This window comes from Malurus melanocephalus, unplaced genomic scaffold (genome assembly GCF_030028575.1).
Source record: "Malurus melanocephalus ecotype Western Australia unplaced genomic scaffold, MMel_1.1 scaffold_542, whole genome shotgun sequence".
Classification (NCBI taxonomy): Eukaryota; Metazoa; Chordata; class Aves; order Passeriformes; family Maluridae; genus Malurus; species Malurus melanocephalus.
Genome location: NW_026623774.1, coordinates 398,291 through 422,490, shown reverse-complemented (window position 1 = coordinate 422,490; position 24,200 = coordinate 398,291). Strand labels below are relative to the sequence as shown.

Sequence of the window (24,200 nt, the reverse complement as noted above, 5' to 3'; positions counted from 1 at the left end):
AGGTCGACCTCCTTCTCTGAGCCAAGCAGGGCAGGAAGTGAAGCTACCCCCTGCCCCACACACACACACCATCTCTGAGCCCAAAACTCCCACAAGAACTTCCCTCTCTCCAAAGAGAGGAAAAAAAATAACCTGCCAGGCAGAAGAAGTGCCCAGGGAGACTCTTCAGGTGGGGCTAGGTTCTTTTGTCTTTCCTTATCGCCCAGCCATGAAAAGAATGACTTGGCAATCAGTGTATCCCAGCAACAAAATGGGAAAGAAAAATTCCCCAAGAAAGGAAACAAAAGGAGAAACTTTAACCCACAACAGTTTTCATGAGCAATTTTGGTGATTGTTCTGCATCCCCACTGGAAGTTACTGGGAATCAATGCTTGCTGTTGCAGAGAATTCAATAAATTTACTGTGTCCTCACAGAGTTACAGAACTTATTTGAACCCCTGTCCTCCACCCCTTCAAATAGTTCTGCAGGAGAGTGGGGAACAGATTTTAGGACTCCTCTTGGTGTTTTTTTCTGTTTCATATGAGCTCTTGGTAGATGTTTATTTAGAAGGTCAGAATTTAATTAATGTGCTTTGTAACTCCAAGTCTCCAGCAGCTCCTTTGGAATATAACCCAGTCCCACCACCCAAATTCCACCATCCAATGTGGAAATTGCCAACAACTTCCCACCTGCACCCAGGGCTCTGCARCTCAACCCATTTGGTGGAGTTGAAATTTCACTTCCCCTATTGAACTCAGAGAAAAGGAAACTGTACCTAAGGCCAGTTTAGAGGAGTTTCTATYAGGTTTTTGCAGTTTTCTGGGTACTACTAGAGTAGTACTAGCAGAGAGACTACTGGAGAGTGTTTCCAGCACTCCTCACTCTTCTCTGATGAATCACTCTCAAATACAGCCAGATTCAAATTGGAATTGACTCAAACCCGTTTTGTTTTTCCTAATCTTTGCATAAAACAGGTGTTAACCCCAATGGAGTCTGGGTATTAATYGAAGAAATCCAAGTATTTTAACATTCAAACCACTGCTTGCAGCTTTCACAATGTGAGAGARCTCATCACAGATCCGTCACACAAGCCTAACAATACAATGTGACAATCTGTGGGTTCTGTATGGAGAMTTATTTTAAAAACAGTTAAAGACTCGTGCTGACAAGCAGTAGCAATGATAGTGAACAGAAAAATGTCTGCAATGATCTCTAGCAAGGATAATGAAATACCTGATTTATAATTTTCTTCAGAGAAGTAGCACCATTAAAATGAGGTGACACAATAAATTATAAATATTAAAAACTGRTATCTCTAGCAATGTTTCCTCCTAAATAACCTAAATTTCCTGAAGTGTTTTGCTCAGACTCTGAAAATATAATTAGYAGGAAAGCATACACACARTGATGTCTTATTTCYTTTTTAACACCTTTTCTTTCCTGGYTRATSAATATCTTAGGATTCAGTGGCCTGCTTAATTCAGAGCTGCAGGCCACCAGGAACAGAAAGCTCCAGCCTGAGTACACAAACCTCTGCTCTTGGCTGGAAGGTTACCATGGATCAGCAAAAATATATATCCAGACCTGAAACGAAATAAACATGAAGTCACCCAAAAGTACATTGATTTCAGAGGCAATTCAAGCCAAGCTGGCCTGGCTGGCTGTGCTGGCTCAGAGGTTGCTCTCCTCCAGTACAACTAACTGTGGGACAATTTAACTCTCAATCTTTGCCATAAAACAACTTCATTTCACAATTCTATAATCTGTAACAATGAGGATGGAATTGAGCTGATMTTTGGTACAAAGAACAGAATAACAAAATGTACTCTGTCAATGTAGTTCATAAGTGAAGCCTATTTTTATAAGTATCTTGATTAATCAAAGGTTAACGTAACCTAAGGGAGAGCACTTACCTGTTAAAGAGCACTTTGTTTTGTAGATAGTCCAGATAGCAGTTAAAATACAAATAATTCCAGCCTCCTGAGATACAAACTGGCCATGTGTATCAGGATAAGTGTGAGGCCGTACAGTCACACACTTACATGTGCATATGTACCCACGTGGCAGGATGTTCACAGTTCTAAAGCCATCTCTCGGCAGCACAGGACCTGGCAAGGGTGAAAAAAACATAGCCCTGAGCCTTGGCCTGTGCCTATGGAAACAAACCACACCCGGCTCAGACCTGAAAATGGAAAGCCAGCAGAGCAAGCCAGCTGCACTTCCCGGAAGGCTGAATGCCAACTGCACCTGTTTATTTCTGTGTCAGTAACTGTAAAAGGAATACACGAAACCAGGAAAACACAGCACAAAAATCTGCCACTGCACAGGATGTGGCCGAATCCCGCCATGYACAGGTCTTTTGCCCAGGCAGCGATTAATGGCTCATCAGTACCACCAGAACCGCTCGCCCTTGTTTGCCCACACATGATGGCTCATGTTGGTCGGACAGCGACCCGCACAGGCCCCGCGGACTCGGGGGAGCTGTCGCCGGTCCGGTGTACCCAGGGCAGGGACACAGCCCCGCTCGGTGCTGCCCCGAACCCGGGTGTGCACTGGACAGGGACTCAGCCCCGCTCGGTGCTGCCGAACCCGGGTGTGCCCAGGGCAGGGACACAGCCCCGCTCGGTGCTGCCCCGAACCCGGGTGTGCACTGGGCAGGGACACAGCCCCGCTCGGTGCCGCTGAACCCGGGTGTGCACTGGGCAGGGACACAGCCCCGCTCGGTGCCGCTGAACCCGGGTGTGCACTGGGCAGGGACACAGCCCCGCTCGGTGCCGCTGAACCCGGGTGTGCACTGGACAGGGACACAGCCCCGCTCGGTGCTGCCACCGAACCCGGGTGTGCCCAGGGCAGGGACACAGCCCCGCTCGGTGCTGCCACCGAACCCGGGTGTATCCAGGGCAGGGACACAGCCCCGCTCGGTGCTGCCCCGAACCCGGGTGTGCACTGGGCAGGGACACAGCCCCGCTCGGTGCTGCCGCAGCCGGGCCGCGGGCGGTGCCGGGGGTGGTGCCGGGGGCGGAGCGGGGCAGGCGGAGGAGGTCCCGGCGCGGTGCCGGGGGTGAAGGGGGGCGGAGCGGGGGCGGTCCCGGCGCGGTGCCGGGCGGCGGGCGCTGCGCAGAGCCGGCTGCCCTCGGCCGCGGGCGGAGGCCGGAGCGCGCCCCGCCATGCCCGGAGTGGCCGCGCTGGGCGCCGGCCCCGACCCCGAGGAGAGCTACGACTTCCTCTTCAAGCTGGTGCTGATCGGGGACGCCAGCGTGGGCAAGACCTGCCTGGTGCAGCGCTTCAAGACCGGGGCCTTCGCCGAGCGCCAGGGCAGCACCATCGGCGTGGACTTCACCATGAAGAGCCTGGAGATCCAGGGCAAGCGGGTGAAGGTGAGCGGCCCGGCGGGCGGGCAGCGGGTGCGGGCCCGGCGGGGCGGGAGGGCAGCGGGGCTCGCTCCGGCCCGGCCCCGGCGCTCCGAGCCGCCCTCACAGCCAGGGCCGGCGGCGGGCGCGGTGCCCCGGGGAGCCCCGGGAGCRGAGAACGGACTGCCCGGAGCCGCCTTCCCGAAAAGCTCCCGCGGGCCGGGAGGGACCGAGCGCATCCGCCGGCGCTCTGGCTGCGGCAGGAGCAGCTGCGTAGCGCCAGCCAGGCCGGTTCCGCCAAAAGCCCCGTTGCAAAGCCGCGCTCGGGGACACGCTCAGCCTGCTGTAGCGGCAGCACCCCTCTTTCCTCAGGCGGCTGGCCGTGGGCTGTTTACAAGCCAGAAGAAAGCTCAGCTGGACTGTCACGTTTCCAGAAAGGGATGYGGAACTGGCAGATTGAGAGAAGGTTCTTAAATTAGGCACGTTATTATCTTAAGACACTGTTTACAGGGTGTCACAGGAAGTGCAGTTTTTATAGTTCTTCTTTACAGAACCAATAGACTCTAAATTTGACATCTGCTTTTCTTACGCTGGAGAAAATCTGCTGTTTTTTTAGGGCTAGAAAGAGCCTAGGACATGTACCCAGTGGATCGACCCTCAGATTCTCAGTGGCACAGATTCTATATAACGGTGCTCTGAGCAGTGAAGTGCAATTAAACAGTGGGGAGAAAATGTTTGAAACACCTACGTTTTATGGGGGGCTGCTGGGATCAATCCTTTCACCAGAACGGGTTCGTACAACTGTTCTTACCCTCAGTGAGACAAAAAAGCATTTAATTCAGTCACTGCCTGGAGAAAGATGACGGAATTGTAAAAGCTTTTGGTCACACACAAATACATTAATTGCACATAAGTTATGGCCTGTGTTTACCAAGGTAGATGTCAAAGTCCTCTGTTTTTTTCTTATAAATTAACTTTGGTGAGCAGAATATTAAGGTGAGAAAGTTGCAGAAAATAGAAAAAAATGAAGGCTCGCATTTTTTAGGAAAAGAGAGGGATTAGCAGTTCCACAGGTAGCAGCAGTGTTTATTTTCTTGGTKGTATCACACCTTTTCCTATCACATCTGGCTGGGGCTGAGGAACTGAAAAGRAAACTCAGGTTTTCTGTTTGAGCTGTCAGTACCTCTTCCACACTTCCTGGCAAAGTGAGGACTGGGGTTTCTCCTTTAAGGTTGAAACCTGCTTGCATTTAAATGCSGAGCACATAGAAAGTGACAAATGTGTCTGTTCCTGGTGCCAGGGGTCTCAGCCAGGGCCTTCAGGAGCAGGGGAGGAGTACCCCAGGAAATCAGCCAAACTTCCTAGGTGTGCTTTTTCATACTGTCATTACTTAGCACCTGARTATTCTTAGAGCAGTAGCCAGTCTGTAACAAAACCTGTGTGTTATTTTTAAGTATTCTACAAAAATCAAGTAAGAAAATGCAAGGTCTTGACACTTTCTTTCTCTTTGGGTTGTTCTGTACTTCCACTTAACAGGAATGCACATATTGAAGAAGGGTATTTTAAGCATTGCTTCAGGGAAATTAGTCCAATGTTGTCACTGATTTACTGTACAGGTACTTTTGTCAGCTGCTGAGTCAGGGACACAGCTTTAATATGAAAACATTTGCTTGGAGGGTTTTTTTGTTTGGTCTGTTAAGGTGTGGGTTGTGTGTGAAGCTTAAATCAGACTTTTCCAGTTGGATTGAGATTTCAGAGCAATCCATGTAATCTGGGTTAGGTTTGCTCAGCATGCTCTTGGAAACAGAAAATAAGGAAGTGTTTTSTTACACTTTTGTGAGCTGCTTTACAAAGTAAGCAGGCAGTGTGTGTTTCTTGCAGACTGCACAAACGTGRCTTTGGTGTAGGGGACAGGGATTCCAGGCAGAGCAGCCCAGCTCCCTGCACTGGTCACATCCTCTGGTTAGGAAACAAGCCCTAACATGTGAGAGATGCATGTGGCTCTCAGTCACATGAGACATCCTTGTTTAAACGAGTTTTACATAAACTGAGGCTTGGGGAGCCTCCAGTCAAGCGATGTTTAAAATGAAATTTGTTCTTACAAAAACAGGCCAGATAATTGTCTGCTGCTTTGATTTCATTAGGGGTTTATTGCTACTCAAGACAATATTGTTTTCTATTTAGCAAATGGTRCAGGAATGAGAAAATCTGTTTTTATACTGTTTTAGAGGCTCATCTTTAGGAGTTCTTTCAAAATGAAGTTTCTACAAAAAAAGAACCAAGGCGTTCTTCAATGCTACTTGTTCCACATCCCCAGTGGCCTAAACTTTATTTTTAGTTTGGCTAAGGGTAGTATTGCAACTCAACAACACTTATTTTGAGATTGAAACAAACAATTTAAGGTTAAATGTGTTAGTGCCCTGTTCTGTTTCAAACTTCAGATGTTCCCATTACAGTTACATAATGTTTCTGAAACATTTGGAGCCCAAGGATTTTAGGTCTCCCTTTCTTTTGATGTGTTTTTTTGGATAAGGGAAAAGATGCATGTTGCAATACTGAAGGTTAAGGTTCTKCAAATAACTTTTCTTTATTGTTTATGGAACTTGAGGCTTTTCTTGCAGCTTAAAGCTGTATTCTTTCAAATGTCTCATGTGGTATTCCACACACTGCTGCTTCATCAGCTACTGAAGCTGACTAAACTTAATACAGAAGGAGATATTAGTGCTTGAGAAAGAGCTGTTCATGGACACTCCCAATAACTGAAGCTTTCTCTTTAGAAATAAAGCAATTTAAAGGTTCAAAAGGTTCCCCAAAATGTGCTCCCCTTGACTTCCAGAGATTTACCACTTGCAGGGAGGAAGAGTGTGTAATCTTGGCTGTGCCATGCAAACTTCTGTTCCAGATCCCCAGTGGTGGTGGGATATTTTGTCCAGTGGGATGTACTAGGCCTGAGTGCTTGGCTGTTGTGAGCCATAGGGCTCTTAGAGGTGATGGAGCCAAAATGCTGCTGCCCTGGAGCCAGGCAGGGGTTTGGCAGATCTGACACCCTGGGCTCTAATGGAACCTCAGAGTACCTATGGTGAYCACCTTGGTTTTTATCCCAAAGGCAAATTCTGGCCAGCATATATCCAGAATTTACCCATCAGCTTTATGAAATATCTATCTCTATTTACAGAAATGTTCTGGTACATGCTGTTGTGGTGGCTTATGGCAAACCAAGACAGCTGTTTACCTGGTTGAAATTTGTAGCACACTGCTTTCTCTAAAAGACATCCTTCTTAGCTGGCTAAATCCTAGAGTACAGACTATGGTTCCCAAAGTTGGTCTTGTTAATCACTCAAAAGTGTTTAAAAGTGGTGTTAATCACTTAATGCATAGTGATTAAAGTCCTATTGATAAAATAATTACTTGTTCTTTSAGTAATAGAAAAAATCTGGCAAACAGAACAAAAATGTTTTATAACTGTTATGTCACTGTAAGAAAAGATATTTATAAAATGCTGGAACCAAGATTTTACATAATGATAGGCAAGGACATTCCTAAGTCCAAGTCCATAAATCATGGTTAGTAATAACAAAAGTCTTTTTCTTTTGATGAATTACCTCCTGTGAGCTGATTAATTATCTTTAATGTCTATTTAATGCTGTCACTTCATAGTGTTTCACATAAACTGAGTATTTTTTCCTCTGTGCTATAGCTTTTCTCTCTCAGTATAACTYTCAGAAAGTAGCAGGAGAGGAGAACAGTTGAAAACACATTCCTTTTATAACAAATACTTCTTTATGTACCATTGCACTTCTTAATTTACAAGCTTTTTCAGCCCATATGTTATCAAGATTATTGGCTTTGATTCAGGCCTCATGGCTGTAAACTGTATTCCTTTCAGAATGGCCCAGAATGTAATGTGTCATGATCTGGCCAGATTRCAAGGAATATGAAGTTGTGGCTTGTTAACTGTCTTGTCTGCTGACTGGGTATTTGATAACATTGCTACACAAACACAAGCAGAGCTATTGGCAGCAATATTCTTTGATATCCAGAGGGAAATGTAGTTCTCTGTCACCTGCTTTGACACTCATGACCCGGAGCAAACGGGAATACTGCATTCCCAACGAAAAGGGATTCCTCATTCTGTGAAAATTGTGTAGGGAAATATTTGAAAGGAGCAGATTAYCCTGACTGTTCTGTGTATGAGTATCACTTTAAATTGAACTACACTGCCACAGAGATGTTGCTTTTGGCAAAAACTGCGTGGATTAAGTTGCAAGACTGTTTCAATAAATGTTTTTAGGAGCAAGTGTTGTGATTAGCCAGCCTACAGAAATGTATTATTGTTTGCCATTTGAGATGACAGGATTCAGACACAGTTGGTTAAGATTCATTTGGCACAGTCTTTAGGTCCAGTATTTCACTACTKGGAAAATTTATGGAAATTGTTACATTGCTGCAAAAGTGACATTTCTATTTTTGTAAAGGAAGGTGTCACTGTAGGATGTACTTAGTCATTATGCTGCTCCACAAGCAAAAGTAAACCTGAACTCCTGTGATACTTCTGAAGAATAAAGAAAGTACTTCATAAATTATGTAGGAAGTAAGGGAGGGAGAAATTAAATAATGTGTCTTGAGGCCATCTGTTAAGTATTAACCTTTGATAAACARTATGTTTATCAATGCAAGAAGAAGCTACAGTGACCCATTTGATAATGATCGTCAGTGACCTGTGCTCTTTGGTCAACCTGTCACTCAACATCTTCAACATTTTGTCTGCTCCTGCTCAGTTTGCTGTCTGCAGGGACCCCAGGGCCATTCCAGCACCACTGCTCCCAGCCATTCCTGTTCMACCCTGCATCCTTGGAGATGGCAGACACTCCCTGGGGACTCCTGCCCAACAGCAAAAGATGAAAAAGCAAACATAAAAAGATGTTCAAGACTTGRTCTAATGTAGTTATGGGGATTGTATGGAATAATGAAAAATCTTATAGGAGATAACAGTTGGTTTAGCACTGTGCTTTTCAATACCAGCCAGTGCTAAGGGCTCTGCTGTCCAAAAAATTCAAAKGTAAGAGCAGATCAAAATAACCAGCTTTTGAAGTAAACTGGTATTAAATAGTGAAACAAAYAGCACAAGAAAGGTGGCTTCTTGTCTTTGTTCACTTTGGCTATTCTTTCATATTCCTTCTGAACAATGAGTTATTCCCTGTTCTTTATCCTGGCCTCATTTGCTACTCAGCAGTGGTCCCCCTGAAGGCCTGCCACCAATCTCTGATTTCATAGGTGTTTTTCATTAGTAGTCTCAAATGAATTCAGCACAATTCTCCAGCAACCCTAACTTCTGTCCTTCTTGCACAAAAAGAGTYGCCAAAATAATTACAAAATCAGGATCTTCTTGAAAGATTACTGAGTGACAGATCACTACCACCATGTGATTTACAAAGCTGAAGCACTTTAATCAAGGAAATAAATAATTACAAACTTTGTGTCATTTACAGCATATGTGATACACTTGTACAATACAAAAGAATACATGATCATGTCTTTTTTAGTAACCTGTGGCTAGTACAGTTCTTTTGGTATTTGATTTTGACATTTAACTTATACTGAGGAACTTTGGAATGAGAAATACTAATTTTTTTTCCAATGGATTTTCAATTGTTATTTCTTATCAAGAATTACATGCTTGTAAATATATCCTTAAAAGACCATTTTAAACTTTTACTATGAAATAGCTGGCTTAAATTATAATTGTGATTGGTGTTTTTATATTGTTGTCATGGTTCTTTTTCAGTAAAATCTGTGAAATTTCTCTGTACAGATGCTGAAGAAAATAGTGTTTACTTAGGATCAGAACTTGTATTTTTGCAATTACTTAAATTATATTTTTAACCATGTATCAGACTGATTATTGTTATGTGGAAATATTTTTGTTAAAATTTTCTAAAGATTCTGTCAAGCAAACTATATTTTTTCTTTAGAAATACAACTCGTTTTAAATTAAGTAATCTGATTTATAATACTTGTGTGCTCTGTGTGTGTGTAGTGTGTATTTTTAGTGATTTAAYGTAAGGTATTATTTAAATTACAAACAATGTGACAGGATAGGTTTTTAAGCTGCTGAATGGTGTGGAGGGAGTTGTTCTTAACCCGCCCTAGTTCCCCTGCACCCTGAGCATGCAGCAGAACAGACTGGGGTGCTGTTGAAGCTCCCACAGCTCCACAGCTGCCAGAGGAGGCTGCAGAGGACTCCTCACTGCTTCAGGTGGGGGTTATAGGATCAGTTCACACTCAGCTTCAGCAGCAGCTTAAACCCAAGGGGAATGAAAATTCCTGATGGCGGCAAGACAACTTAGCCATGGCTCCAAAGGCCATTAGCCCTTCCTCCTGCACAGTCTGTGCACTTTCAGTACCACTGGCTGTGGAATTAGTGCTCAGCAGTTAGGCAGAAGGAAAAGCCAATTTCTCTGTTTATCAGTGACTTCAGGCCTCTGGTGAGCCAGACCAGCAGGTGCTTGTTTCAGAGCAGAGAGAGGCAGGGGGTGCAGTGGGGTGGATGTTCTTGCTGACAGCATTGCCATAGCTTGGCTTCCACAAGTCATTGAGCCATGACTTTATTCGAGTAATTTTCCCTGAAACAGGGAGCACTCCCCTGACTCCTGCTGCCCCCAAAAATGCTGGTAACAATGACAAACATGCCAAGTGCTGTGTAGGTTTGCAGGGACAGGGTGTGATGCACAGGGTCTGATACCTACTGGAGACTCAGCAATGAAAGCATAAGCACCACAAACTGAAGATCATGTAAAAAGGCAAATATCTTGGGAGTCCTTACACAAGAGGAGTGACAAGTGGGGGAACACAAAATTCCAGTGCCTGTGCTTACCTGGAGGATGTGTGCTGGGAGGAAAAGTCCTGTTTGGGCTCCTGAGGTGAGACCTGTGCTCTGTGCTGTTCCCAGCAGGACATTGAGGGCTTCAGCARCTTTGTAGATTTAGTCCTGTGAACACAGACACAAATGTTTGARTAAAATGTGGGGGGTGCTCTGAGATGTTGCTGATGACATTTTGAGGTTGTTCTCTCACTACTGAAAGGCTGTAAAACTTGGGAAGGACCAGAGAAAGGCAAATGTTGTACTAATCTTCAGAAGGGACAACAAATCCAGGGAAATACAGGCTGGTCAGACTCATGTTTGTCCATGGGAAAATCATGAAGCAATTCTTTCTCAAAGTAGTAACTTTCGACTGCACTTTGAGCACCAGTTGGCTTTGCCACCTCCCAAAATCTGTCCTAACCTCAATGATTCTGTGGAACGTATTGATACAGAGGTTCTCAAAAATCCCCTTGTTTAGTCATTCTGCACTTCTATTTACACCACATGAAAAGTGTAAGCAAGAACAAATTTTAATTAAAAAATTTCTAATTTGTTTGTATGCACAGAATCCCTTCCCAAGAGCTGAGTAATCATCATTAGCCTTTTATTGCACTTGACCTTATCGAGTACTGAGATTTAAAAGTACATAACAAACACAAAGGTCTAGTGGGAGACTTGAGACAGAAATCTTCCATAAATATACCCTGAACTTCCTTGTCTCTTGTAATTGCTGGTGAYTGCTTTGAATCATTACTTGTTCCATTAATAATCATTTCTTTGTGGTTTTCTGAGTCCATTAGAGTCCCTTCCCCTTCTGAGAAAGCTCTTACCAGAACTGAGAAGTACTTTTTCATTGGATTGATTCCTTTTAAGCTGTGCATGTATCATTTGGGATCTAAATGCTCAGTCAGCACAGGAAATGAGATCTTATCCTGTAGCACAGCCTTTTCCAAAGTGAAATTTGCTGTTCAAAAATGAAGCAGAGTCAGAAAACAGGAACAAAATGCTAATGTGCAAAAAAAATAAAAGGAAAAATGTTTCTGTATTTTTTTTTGTATAAAATTCTACTGGCACATTATATTAAGTTGTTGACAACACTTCAAAATAAGGAAGTTCAGAGTAAATAAAAGGTCCACACTATGGGAGGATTGAAAACCCCAGCAGTATTTGCTTATGTCCTGTCTCAGTTAAGAGGAGATGCAGAATATGAGGAATGGAACAAAAAGACAAACAGTGGTTTCTCATTTATTATTTGGGGATAGAGAAGTGAAAGTGCAACACGATATAAATTTATAAAAGGAAATTCTTTCATTGTGACTRTATATTGAAGCCAAAAGCTTTGAGAGATTCAAAAAGAGAGAGATTTATATGGAGAATGGGAACATCCACAGTTACTTTAGATTAAARGATCCTGAAATATAAGACATCATGTTCCAGGACATTAGACAACCTATAAAACAAGATTTACAAAGAAATTCCTTATGAGCGGGAYATTGTGTTTGTCCACTCTGAATTGYTGGGTTTCTTCCTCTGAAACATCTGGTACTAGGAACCCAAACCCTGATACCAAACTCATAATTCTTATGCTGCTGCATTTAGGCAAAAGTATGTAAACCAAGCATTTCTTCTTCCTGCCCAGATGTAATGTCTGTTTTACCGCCCAGAAAAGGGCAGGTGGTTGGATGGACTAGATCCTTGACTGACTTTATTGAAACRTAGGATTGCTGGCATTTTGTTTATACCCTCTTTTATCTATATTCTTTGAATTGTCTCAGATTTCCTTCTAAAACAGCATTAGTGCTTTCAGTTTATGTGACCACATCCTGCTCCAATTTTTCCTGCTCCAGTAGCAGAACTGTTAAAACCACATCAGTGCCACAGAGGATGTGGAAGCCAAAACCCTCCTGTAGTTTCAGTGACACACCAGGTGACCTTGGCTGCAGGCTGACAGCTTGTTCTGCTGCTCTGCTGGAGAGGGTGACAAAGGGGTAGGGCTGGACACACAAGAGGATTGATTTCACAATCTGCAACAGAAGGAGCTCACCTGCAGGAATCAGTGTCCCAAGTGATCAGATATAAACTTTCAGCAGCCAAGTGCTCAGCATGGATTACATATATGTTTATATCAAGGTTCTTGAGCATATATTCCCATCCTTAGATCATGAATAAAAGACTAAATAAACACAATGCTAGAATAGATTGCACATACAGGAAATTTGGCTCAAGGCTCTTGGATCAAGTCCTGTCTCTCAGYTGAGGAGAGCTGCTGCTGTGCCTCACTGTGTGCTGTGTTTCTGCAGCTGCAGATCTGGGACACGGCTGGCCAGGAGAGGTTCCGGACCATCACCCAGAGTTATTACCGCAGCGCCAACGGAGCCATCCTGGCCTACGATATCAGCAAGAGAGGCTCCTTCCTGTCCATCCCTCGCTGGATCGAGGACGTGAGGAAGTATGCTGGGTCCAACATAGTGCAGTTACTGATCGGTGAGTTTGSAATGTCGGTACTTGTTTAATATGGCACAAGTTGTATTTTTAGTTGAGGTTAAGATTTATGCRGTAGACTGGTTTGGAAATTTWACCAAAAGCATTGATTCATCAAAGCAGGAGTGTTTCRCTTTGGYTGACTTCTGTTAAGAYGTAGACAGCTTTGAATCCTTTGCACCTCACTTGGTGGAGAACTGGGATGCCCAGGATTTCCAGGTTCTGAGGTACAGCTACTGTGGAGCTATTTCAGGATAAAGATCTTTAGGTTTCCAGGGCTCAGGGGAGCTCCATTATATCAGGCTGATGTGTTTTGGAGCAGACACATATTTCAGCAGACGGAGTTTTGGAAGGACTTTGGGGCAGTCAGGGTTTGTTGATTCTCTGCTATAAGTTCTGCTTCCCAGCCCAAAAGTTTTGGACTCAGATGTGGCCCTTGGGGGCCGTAGACTTCCTAATACAACAGAGGTACCWTTCTAGATTTCCTTAGGAAACAGCAGACAGCTGCTGTTTTCACAGAACAGTTTAACTTTCATTTCTATCCCATTTTCTTCTGTTAGGGTCTACTGCCACCACTTTTCTGTTACTTCTTCTGTTCTACAGAAATACAGGTTGGAAAGGGCTTGGGAGATTGGCCAGGTTGGTCAGGGCTTTTTTCAGTCACGTTCTGAAAATCTACAGAATGGAAATTCTGCAGTTKCCTTGGGCAACCTGAGAACCTCCTGCCAAACACTTCCTGTGACATAAACAGCCATTATAAATTGCTGTGTTGTTTCCTTTTCTTCCAGGAAACAAGTCTGACCTAAGTGACCTTAGAGAGGTTCAGCTGGAGGAAGCTCAGAGCCTTGCTGAACGCTACGACAACATCATCTGTGCCATTGAGACCTCTGCGAAAGACTCCAGCAACGTGGAGGAGGCTTTTGTGAAGATGGCTACGGAGCTCATGATGAGGCATGGAGGGCCCATGTTCAGTGAGAAGAATACTGACAGCATCAAGCTTGACAGCAAAGACGTTGTAGAAGGCTGGGGGTGTGGTTGCTGATAAGAGCTTRGTGATCTCCCTAACTTTACTGGAATTTAGATGGTGCTTCACCCTAATGCTGAGTAGCATGGTAGCCATATTCTCCTCCTCCTCCTGTGAAACCAGCAATTTTGTAGAAGTTAGACACAATCCTGTTTGCTTTGGTGTCTTATTTTTAAAAAGGGACTTTTGAGAGGTAGTCCTAAAAGTCAGATCCTCTGAAAAACTTACTCAACATTTGTCCCCACCATTTTATTTTCTGCAACCTTCATACAAGTTACAAAAATGGAGGAAACTACTCTGAACTTGGTATTTTGGGGTGGGAAAACATTTTGTTGGGGAAGAGACTGATGCAAACCCAAAAGTCAAAATATTTAGCACAGGACTGGTGGCAAAGGAGGTCACTTTTGGAMTAGGCAATCTTGACAGTGTCTCTTCAAATCCTCAGCACTCCACTACTGACCAGAAAGTGACAGTGTCTTTGATAAAGGTATTTCAAGGGTYATAATAGCCAAGATTTTGCTTACAGGACCAAATAGCAGTCACCTGTCCYAGGGCATGGATTGCTAGTTACTATTGGAACAAGCCCAGGTGGGGGAGCCTTCTCTCAGGTTTTGTTAGAATTTGAAGTTTGTATTTTAACAGAAAGCAAGAGGAGCCTGAGCAATATCACGTGATTTGCTGTCAAGCAGGATTGGACCAGGGTGGTGATTTCATACAGCCTTGAGGAGAGGGAAGATGCATTTCATTTGCTATTGTTTGCACAGCGATAGCTCCTTTTTTCCAAGTGGAAGTATCACTGAGTTTTTGCCCTCAGGTCTCATCATTTCATTCCACAACTCAAGACCTGCACCACTGGAAACAGGAACTGGAGAAACCTTGAACTGACTGTAGCCAAGATCTCTTGCCATGTGCCTAAAGGTGATATACAGGGTTCATTCTGGTGGTACATTTGATGTTATGTTACCAGACTGCATAAGTGGCGTAAGTGGATTTGATTTTTTTATTGGTTTTGTTTTTTTAAACCATCTCTTTAAATACCAGTAATGGGAAGGAAGACCTCAGAATAGCTGAAAACTGCATGCATTGCAGCTTCTTGGTTGTAAGAAACCAATGTCTTTTTGAGCAATTCCCTCCCAGCTTTGTACCCAAATGTTTCCCTCTCCCTATCACAAGTTACCAGTTGCTTTTCATTTCTTGAAAATATGCAGCAGGAAAAATCTTTCATAGTTGATCAAAAGTCTATATTAGGCAGAATAGATTTCATAATCCAGCTCCATCTGGTTCTTTCAGGTGCAGCTCTTTAGTATACGTAGATGTAGCTGAGGTACTGATGGCAGCAGTCCTCTGGATTTACACKCTCAGGCACCTTACAAAAGTGGATTTGCAAAGGGAGCAGGAGCAGCAATATTTTTAACTCTGCAGATAAAGCARATGTGTTAAGGGATGGCAAGTGATTTTTGCAATCCTGATAATTTGAAGGAGCTTATTTTCAAAAAGCATCCATTTGAAATCAAGTCACTTGTTTCTGAAAAGTCTTGATCAAAAAGGACTTGAATTGTTTTGCTACTAGGGCTGCACCAGTTTAGTCATCCAACATATCCAGTGTCATGAAAATAAGGAAGATTAAGGAAAGGGCTAATGGATACTAATTTTAATACTGTTCATCTTCCTGTAGAAAATATTAAACTATTCTCTGCTCTTTCTGGTTTTTTAAACTGTGAGGTAGATAGCTGAGGAGTAATGTATGCTTTGTAGCCTGTTTGCTTCTATCTAAGGGGTTAGTTTTCAAATTTTATAGTTGTAAGAATGAAAAGGCCTTAAATTTTTCAACTAGTATAGTTTTCACAATTCTAATATTTTCTATGGAAGGGCAGGCTGAGCTGCAGTAGCATTTGGTAGCATTTTTTGATGGTTTTCTAGAATATTTCCAGCTTTCCTACATCCAAAGACAGTAGGCAGTAAATGTCCAGCTAGACACTGAAAATGAGAATTATCCAAACTCTAGAGTTGTTGGTGTATTCCCTATATTCTACTCTCAGGAGAAACTGTGAAGATGGTCCAAACTAAAACTCAGTCCTGGTGACTGCTTTTCCTCCTGGTGAGATGGTCCTTTAGGTACAGAATATTTGCAAGTATTTGACTTTATATCATCACACATTAGAGTTTATATCTGTAGCTCATGGGCSTGCAGTTCTGCTTGAACATGGCCCCCCAGGAAAGCTCAGCCTCCCACTATTTGCAGATTAGTGCCAAATATTGAATGCTGATAAAAATTCACATGCATTTAAGAACAGTATTGCTACTTCTCACACTGAAATCCACAGTTTACATAGTAACTCTTCTTAAAACTGGAACAAGAAGCAAAATGAACATAAATCCTGCTTCCAGTGAAGTCAGTGRATGATTGTGGTTTTGCAGTAGATGAAGAACTGAGAAATTATTGATCGGTTTTCTTAGTTTTGCGGGTTTTTTAGTAAATAAGTAGAATTAAATCAGGCAGTACATTTTTCATTACAATTTGCCTGGATATTTCTCTTAAACTAGGCTTGAAGGGTAAGGCTCTGTCTGCAGGTCTGTCTGTTTCAGTCAGAAAACGTGCAATACAGCAGCAGTGATTTGTTTGCTGTACTTTAAATGRAGGCACCAATTCAAATTAGTTTTCWTYTTTTTGCTGCAGAAAACGAAAACTATGGCTTTAAATTAGTTTTGTCTTGTAACTCTTGGCTCTTCTGGATTGTAACAAGTGTAATACAAGTTTGCATGCCTTGCTAACTGAACAAAAGAGCACAAAGAAATAGTCTGAAGACTTGGTTTATTTTTCAGGTTAGCAGATGTGAATGATGGTGTTTGGGCTGTCAGTAATTAAAGTTTATTTTGATTACCAAACCCTTCCTTTGTTCACTGGCAGAAGCACAGTGCTCACTAGGCTGAGAGTTTCTTGRCCAGAAATAAACAGTAAATGTAGAGCTTTGCACTGCCCTGCTGAAAACTTTGTTAAACCTCTGACTCACACACAGCTACAGAATTCAAGCATTAGRAAGATTGCTGGTTTAACTCCATTAATCCTATTGAAACCAAAAGGATACCTGGGTGAGGAGAGGGAGTAGCAATAAACCTGTGATTTACRGGTAAAAACCTGATTTTCAACTCTTAGGGTATAAATGGGCACTGGTGTCTGTTGAGTGAATAATTCAGAAGCGCTTGTTCAGAGTTCACAGCATAAACATTTGCCAAGAAACCTGTTTACTGGCAGTTGAACATTAACAAGACTAYGGTGCAGTAATTGCTTTTAAGCAGATCCCCTTGGCCTGTCATGTATTTGCATTAGAATTTATCATTTATTTTTGGCAGTACCGAAGTGTGCAAAAATTTTACAAAAGCACAGAAGGGGGGACATTGATCTCTGCCTTGTAACACTTGGGAGTGGAATGCAGAGGCAAATACTGAAATGAAATCATCAGCAGAATGTGGTTCCCAGGAGCATGGCCTTTGTTATCCTTTGTATTGATTTTRCTTTAAGCTGATTTTGTCTCCAGTTTCTCATCCAGTCCATCATCATGGATGGAACTTGTGCAATTATTTATAATTATGTAAATACAATACCAAATAAATGTYAGCCCAGAAACCAGCTAATATTTGCTTTGCAAAGCAAAATTTGGGAGAAACGAGAATACTTAAAAACAGAGAAGTCCTGGTGATTTTCTTACTCTCATTGTACTGGAAAGTAGTATTTTTAGGGAGAAAAACTCCAAAACTAAATGAAGGACAGCTAATACCACTACTAGCTTTTCTATTAGCTAATATTGATAGATTTCCAAGAACTTCACCAAAAGTGGAGCTCTTGCTCATTTTCTTCCTTTGCCTTTAAAGATTCTGTTGAAGAGCTAATGATATGTCAAGCAATATACCTGCACTCACACTGTAGCTCCCTTAAATAATACTAAATTATTTATTTATATAGGATATATCGGCCCACCTCTGCTAATCTCATAGTCCTAACCAGTTGAGCATTTAAATATCTTTTGCTATCTCACATCAATCCTGAGGGAACTGGAAGGCAATATCATCATTAGTTTCTYCTCATGGGATTGTTCTACTCAATTGTATAATCAAAGTCTCCTTAAATCAAGATGAATTATGTTATTTCATTAATAGAGATTGTTTCTCTTTACCTGTCTTCCTTCCAAAACATTGATATATTAACAGACCTCTGAAGTTTACCCTATTATTTTGGGTAAACAGTGTGCTGGAGGAAAAYGAAGTGAGAACAATACATGCTTTGTGAACCTGAAAAATAAAATTACTCCCTTCTGGTACCTTCCAGCCATGGCGAGTGCTCAGTTTAACCCCTGTCAGGCATTCTCACAGGATRTGTGTAGTTCTTGGTGGAATTGAAAGGAAAGGAATCCCAAAGTTTGGGCTAATCACCCACAGCACTTAAGTATCCTTTCTCAAATAATAGAAAGTTGTTTTATCAACTAAAAAGCATTCTAGATTTCCAAATGTGGCAATAAAAGATGCCATGTTGTTAACATAGATTTTATTACAGTTGSACAAACTATAATTTCAGAGTCACAGAGCACAGTCTGTTGTAATGGACTGTTSTCAGGTTTGACAGTTTCTTTCCATGCTGTAAGAAGTGATTCAGAGATTCAGGAAGTGCTCTCTCGATTTTATTTTTACAGTGTTTGTAGTGTTATTTTTGTAGTATTTGTAGTAGTGCTGATCATCCCACTGAGATTTCAGTTAGAGAATCACCTCCTGGGTATCTTGGTTTTTACTGCCCAGGGAATTTTAGATTACTAAATTGAGCTATTCAAAGCAGTGAACAATTCTCAGATGGAAGCATTTAATTGCATACTGTAGGAAAAAAGAACAAATATTCCACTACTAGATGTTCTGGTTTCCACCACAAGTTTAGCCCTCTCTATCTTTTTTGTCATTTCAGTTTAGTTTACTTGGAAAAGAGCAGAGTTACAAAGTCTAAACAAACTGACCAACCCAAATGTACATTTGCTGTCCATGGAATTATTGCCAGAGGTCAGATAAAAATAGCCAGCTTACTCTGCTATCCTGATCTTGCTATGACTAATTTAATATTTTTTAGTATGACTGAAATATGTTAAAATGCACTTAGAAATGATCCTTTGAAGCATAAATGTTGCAWATTCTTTTCACTGTGTCTTTTTTAACAGGAATTTCTATTTCTTTGAATGCTGATAAAGGCAGTTACCTGTATTACACAGGTACCTTCAGGCATCACTGAAGGCAGACTGTCAACAGTTGTCTTGTTTTTCTGTGTGAGTCAGTGGCCAGTGGAAAACAAAGGAACAGGATAAGTTCCCAAGAATGGGAAAAGTGAAGCCTGAGTCAGGGAAGATTGTCTATTTAGTCCAATGAAATGTGTTAGATTTAATCAATGCATACTCGGTTCAGAGAAGATGCTTTCCTTCCCAAAGATGAAATAATGCCCTACTCAGGTAGTTACAGCTTTTCCTCTTTGCTTGTTGGACCACAGAAATTTGACTGCTTTCTATACCAAAGAAGGATGGACTGCTAAAAACTAGTTGACTGTATGGKACCAGCAGAGTTTAACATTTGGAGAGCTGTTAAAATGGCCTAAAGTTGTATTTAGAACCTGTGAGSTTAAAGGTGTGTCTCTCTCCTCCAGCACACCATTTGAAAACCTTTAGTAGACCCAAGATCATGCCTTAATAGAAATGTATTGAGGCTTTCTTTATCATTAAAAAGTCACTTTTTGTGTTTCSTTTGCAGGATATTTTTAGCCCTCCATTGATTTATTTCCAATTTTATTACCCAGCCAAATTGCTGACACTCGTTTGACTTTTCTTTCTGCCTCAAATTCATCAGAATTCTGAGGATTAAGCTTTCTATCAAGAAGCACTGCAGGGCCCCCAGACGGACTGTAAGCACCAGGTTTTTGCACATGTATGTTATTTATCTCTGCTGCCGTGGCAGTGACTTATTCTCTGTGATATGTGCATGCAATGCAGTGTGCTCTGAAATGCAGCTTTGCCATCATCCTTCAGGCAGTGTGGCATGAGGGAGGTGCAGCAACTTCACAAAGCTCTTTCTGTTGGGGCCACTTCTGTGTAAGGCTTATGGAGCCCATTAAAATCTGCTGTTACCTCTAAATTGCCACAAGTGAACTATTTGCTTTTCCTTTAGTCATAAACATAACATTAACAAAAAATCTTACATTTTTGAAGCCTAGACTAGAATACCAAGAACTGTAGTTACATTTTAAGCTTTCATAAGAACATATGAAATGTATACCTTAGCATTAACTACTCTGTAGGAGTTTAAACCCCAGTTTTCCCCCTAAACTCAGACATCTTAAAATATACACTATTCAGATGTAATAGCTAGATAAAGAATATTCACATTTCTGTAAATTTTAGCTTAAAGTACTTTACATATGAACAAAATTGTGGCAAATTAGCAGTTACAACTTCTAATTGTTCAGTCAATTAAAAAATCAATCAATAAACAAACACCTTGTGACACAAAGATTATCTTTTTCAGATAAAAGCAGAGGGGAGCATTGAATGGAAGATTGTATTTCCTCAGGAATTGTCTTTTTATGGCCCCTGACAAACACAATCTGCACTTCCAAAAGCCAGGCTCCTTTAGTAATTGCTAAGTTCTGGCCTTTACTTTGCACTGTGATGATCAACACCCTTGTTTTTCTGCAATAAATTCTGTGAGCAATAGAGATTCATAGGAAGATGTGAGGGGGTGATTTTGGGTACCTAAATTATCATATGTGAAAACAAAGGCATGAAAGATTTTGACACGGCATGCAAACTTGTCTTGAAAACATTTTTTAAAAGTGAGCCAAGAGCTGAATTTTCTGAGACTCTAAAGCTGCAGACAGATGCCTTCCAAGGTCTTCAAAAGCATCTCGGTACCATTGCTAATAAAGCACAAAACTTGTATGGAAGTGGTTTTGCACTAAAGGGAAATAGTTATCAGAGAAATAAAAATCATTAATGTGAAAGGCAGAGCATTCTGATTATTCTGCATTTTTCATGTTCATTTCCTGTTTCAATGCTGTGCATAAGTAAGATTTTTCCCTTTATAAATGATATTAAAATAAAGTATGAAAAGTAGTTCGATACTTGACAAAATAAATGCTTTCTTAAGAGAGTGATAATATTGATGAGGAGATTTAAGTTTTCTAATAGGGTTTGGTGGTGTAGTATCAGGGATTCCCCATTGAGCTGTGTTGTTGGAATGGTGTAACAGGTACAAGCCATTCCCAAAACATGGGAAGCCAATGGGGGAGACCAGACCCTGTCCTGCCTGCCAGACAGAAAATAGGTACAGGCATAYACTGAGCAGAAGGTGAGTTTAGTTCTTTGTAACTGTTTTTAGAGATTTCTATTTTATAAGTCTGTAAGGAGAGATGATTTCTGATAGTCAGATATGCTCTGTGCTGTCAACCAGCTTTTCCCTCTTCTGTGCCTCACTCGCTGAGATCTGACAGGTTAAAAACCCCACAACTCCAGAGACCAGGGAGCATTCCAGCCAGTCTGGCTCACACACACCTGTTGGGGAGAAGGTAAAAATCTCTAATTCATATTGAATTCATTCACTGCATTCCAAAATTATTTGAGGGGTTTGGATGATAACAGTGTTAAAATGGTTCTGCATTTTCTAGGACAAATCTGTTGCTTTTCAAGGTTTCTTCGGGAGATGCAGGCTGTACATTTCTAATCATCAGTTACTATTTTACTTTTAAACTTTCTTATCACAATACTGACTAAATGATTTGGAATATGAGGAGACAAGGGAGCAAGCTTGCATACTACGGTAATTTTTTATACTTTACCTTCATCTATTTATGAATTTATTATAAAAAGTATTTTTAAACATGAAACCTGCTTTTGTTGTGAATTTTAGCAAAGTAGTGGATACATTGTACTGTGTATCATTAAAAAGGTTTAATTAAAGTAAACTTTGGCAATTAATATCTTTTGTTGTTATTTTATGCATGYACCTTGTTGTGGTATATGATCAAAAACAAAATGGAGTTTTATGAAATTATGTATCCTGTCCTACAGTGATGTGTGGTCTACTTTTACACAAGATATGATCTAATGTACTCTTAATTAAACAAACGGTGCTGAACTAACTTCYTCTTATCCTTCCAACTGTCCATCACCTCCAGAAATGCATGCACTTTCAATTGTTTCCAGTTACTAAACTCTCCAGTGGAGCTGTCTGGAAGATTAAGAATTAAAACCGGAACGCTCAGTGTTGGAGAAGTGCAAATAACTTTTTTCAGTGCTTGCAGTTAAGTGTTAACAATGTAGTTACAACTGTACCTCCCCAAGGGAACATTTAGATCCTGGATTTTATTGAAGTGCTGTAAATTAAACAAAGCAACACCCCTTTCTTTTTGCTTGGCTCTTTAATTCAAACGTCAGCAGATGAGTATTTGTGATCCGCAGGAGCCAAATATTGAATTACTTGGTTCTGTATTGTTTGCTCTTTCAATAACAGCCTCAGGTATCAAAAGAGCAAGGAGTTGTCAATGCAATGGCCAGGCTCTAAAGCTGGTTCCTCAGAGGGGTGGGTGGAGCTGAGTTTGTCAGTTAATTCTCTTTCATGACACATTCTTTGCTACTGAACCATTGTGGCTGTAACTACGCTGACACTGGTGTGCAATGCTGGGGCAAGCTGGTGTCAGAGGGAAGCAGTGAAGGTGTCACCATTAACATGTACCTGCTCTTGGTAGGGACCGACCTTTATTTTCTCCAGTGTTCTGCACAGCTATATTACACTTCCTAAATCTGTGTGGGATAAAAACCAGCTTTTCCCTATGTATTTTTTTTGTAAGTTGTGCATTCCAAAGCTGTGGCGTGAGAAAAAAATGTAATAATTTCTTCAAGGCTGGGTTGCATTTATGCAAACACCACCATTGTTTTAATCCAGTCCTAGAACACTGTAGCATGCACGGCCCTCAGCAGCCAGCCTGAGAGCCAGTGCTGTCAGCTTGTGTGACCCTTGGAACCTGCCTGTCCTGCTGTGAGGAGCTCTCTCTGTGCAGAGCAGAAAGAACACAAACCTGTGTCAGCAGAGCTGGTGCTTCCACAGCAGCTTCCCAGGTCACCTTCCAGAGCACACAGCCCTGACTGAGGAGGGATGGGGGCCACCAAGGTGTGGCCAGATCCTCCCAGGGCACCCCTGAAAATGTGAACCAGYCATCAAAGGTTATGTGCAGGGGAAAAAACACACACAAAAACAAACCCCTGCTCTGATCTCTGCTGCCTGATCATCTATGTGTGTGACAAATTTAGTCTGTATCAGTAACAGGTCTCTGTACCTTGAATTTACTGTGGAAAACAGCCCTGGTAACTTTTAGTGGCTTATTAGAAGTGCATGTGGTGAACCCTTAGAACTGACTTCTTTCTAGGAACTCTCCCTTAAATTCTCTAGGAATGTGGAATAGTTCGGATACAAGAGAGCTACACACACAACAGCCATTTTTCATTTGCTGTCAGTGCACTGAATTGACCTTTCTTGTTGTAGCTTGTACCTGCAAAAAAACCCTGTATTTTTTATAGTCTTTAAGTTCACTGAATTTTTTTTCTCTATACCTAGAGGCAGGAACTTAGCTGCTAAACTAGTAGAAAGAATGTTCCCAGGTACACTTCCCTAAAAGAAGACATCAGTTCCAAGTCCTGTGGAAAATCTACTTYTTATTCTGAGATTCTTACCCATACAATAGGTGCTGCTTCTTCTTCAGAAAGAGGCCAGTAGATAAAAACCTGTGTTAGCCTTGCTGGGTGTTAAACTCTGTGGCTTGTTTAACGTGATCCTACCTTCCAATACTGGATCCTGAGCTTGGCACCACACAATGCAAGGAGGAGAACTTGTAATTAAGCTGAGTCTCAGGTGGTCTCAATGACACAAAGCAAACCAGTCTTTACTGGARGTAAACTCACCTGTGCAATTTTGATTATGCACTCATTTGTTTTATTCACAAAGTGACCACAAACACTTTCCTGAACGTTTAAATGTGMTGTTTCTGTGAGGTGTTGATATATTTCAGGATATATTTCATCACCCAAGAATTCATCCTCATCTAGACAAAAGATTTTAATACAGATCCTGTGAGATATGCTGTGATACTATACAGCTGTTAGTACCCATTTCTGTTCAAGTTACAGACACACAAGCACACCACTGAGTTTCAAAGAAACTCTTGTAATCACAGCTTCTCCCCTTTACACTGATGGAAAGACATTTCCACCTCTTTTGGCAACTGCCTTCTGATTCTAGTGTTACCAGGTCACTATTTCTATCTGCTTTTAATTCCTTCATCTGCTATTTTCTCAGCATTTTGGCTTTTTGAGGGTCTGCCGAGCTCAYATTGCCACTTACCAAGCTGCAGTTCAATCCATCGAGCTGGAGAATCTGGAATACCCTGAGGCTTGGAGAACTGCATGGAGGCAATGGTTTTATATTTTACTA

General features: G+C 41.7%; 1 protein-coding gene across 1 annotated transcript; it reads left to right on the top strand.

Moving 5' to 3' along the window:
* Nucleotides 1-3,086: 3,086 nt before the first annotated feature.
* RAB43 (RAB43, member RAS oncogene family) lies at nucleotides 3,087-17,576 on the top strand. Its single transcript, XM_057381932.1, has 3 exons — nucleotides 3,087-3,357; nucleotides 12,493-12,676; nucleotides 13,462-17,576. The coding sequence occupies exons 1-3, from the start codon at nucleotides 3,148-3,150 to the stop codon at nucleotides 13,713-13,715; spliced, it is 648 nt and encodes a 215-aa protein (XP_057237915.1). The 5' UTR covers nucleotides 3,087-3,147; the 3' UTR covers nucleotides 13,716-17,576.
* Nucleotides 17,577-24,200: the final 6,624 nt, after the last annotated feature.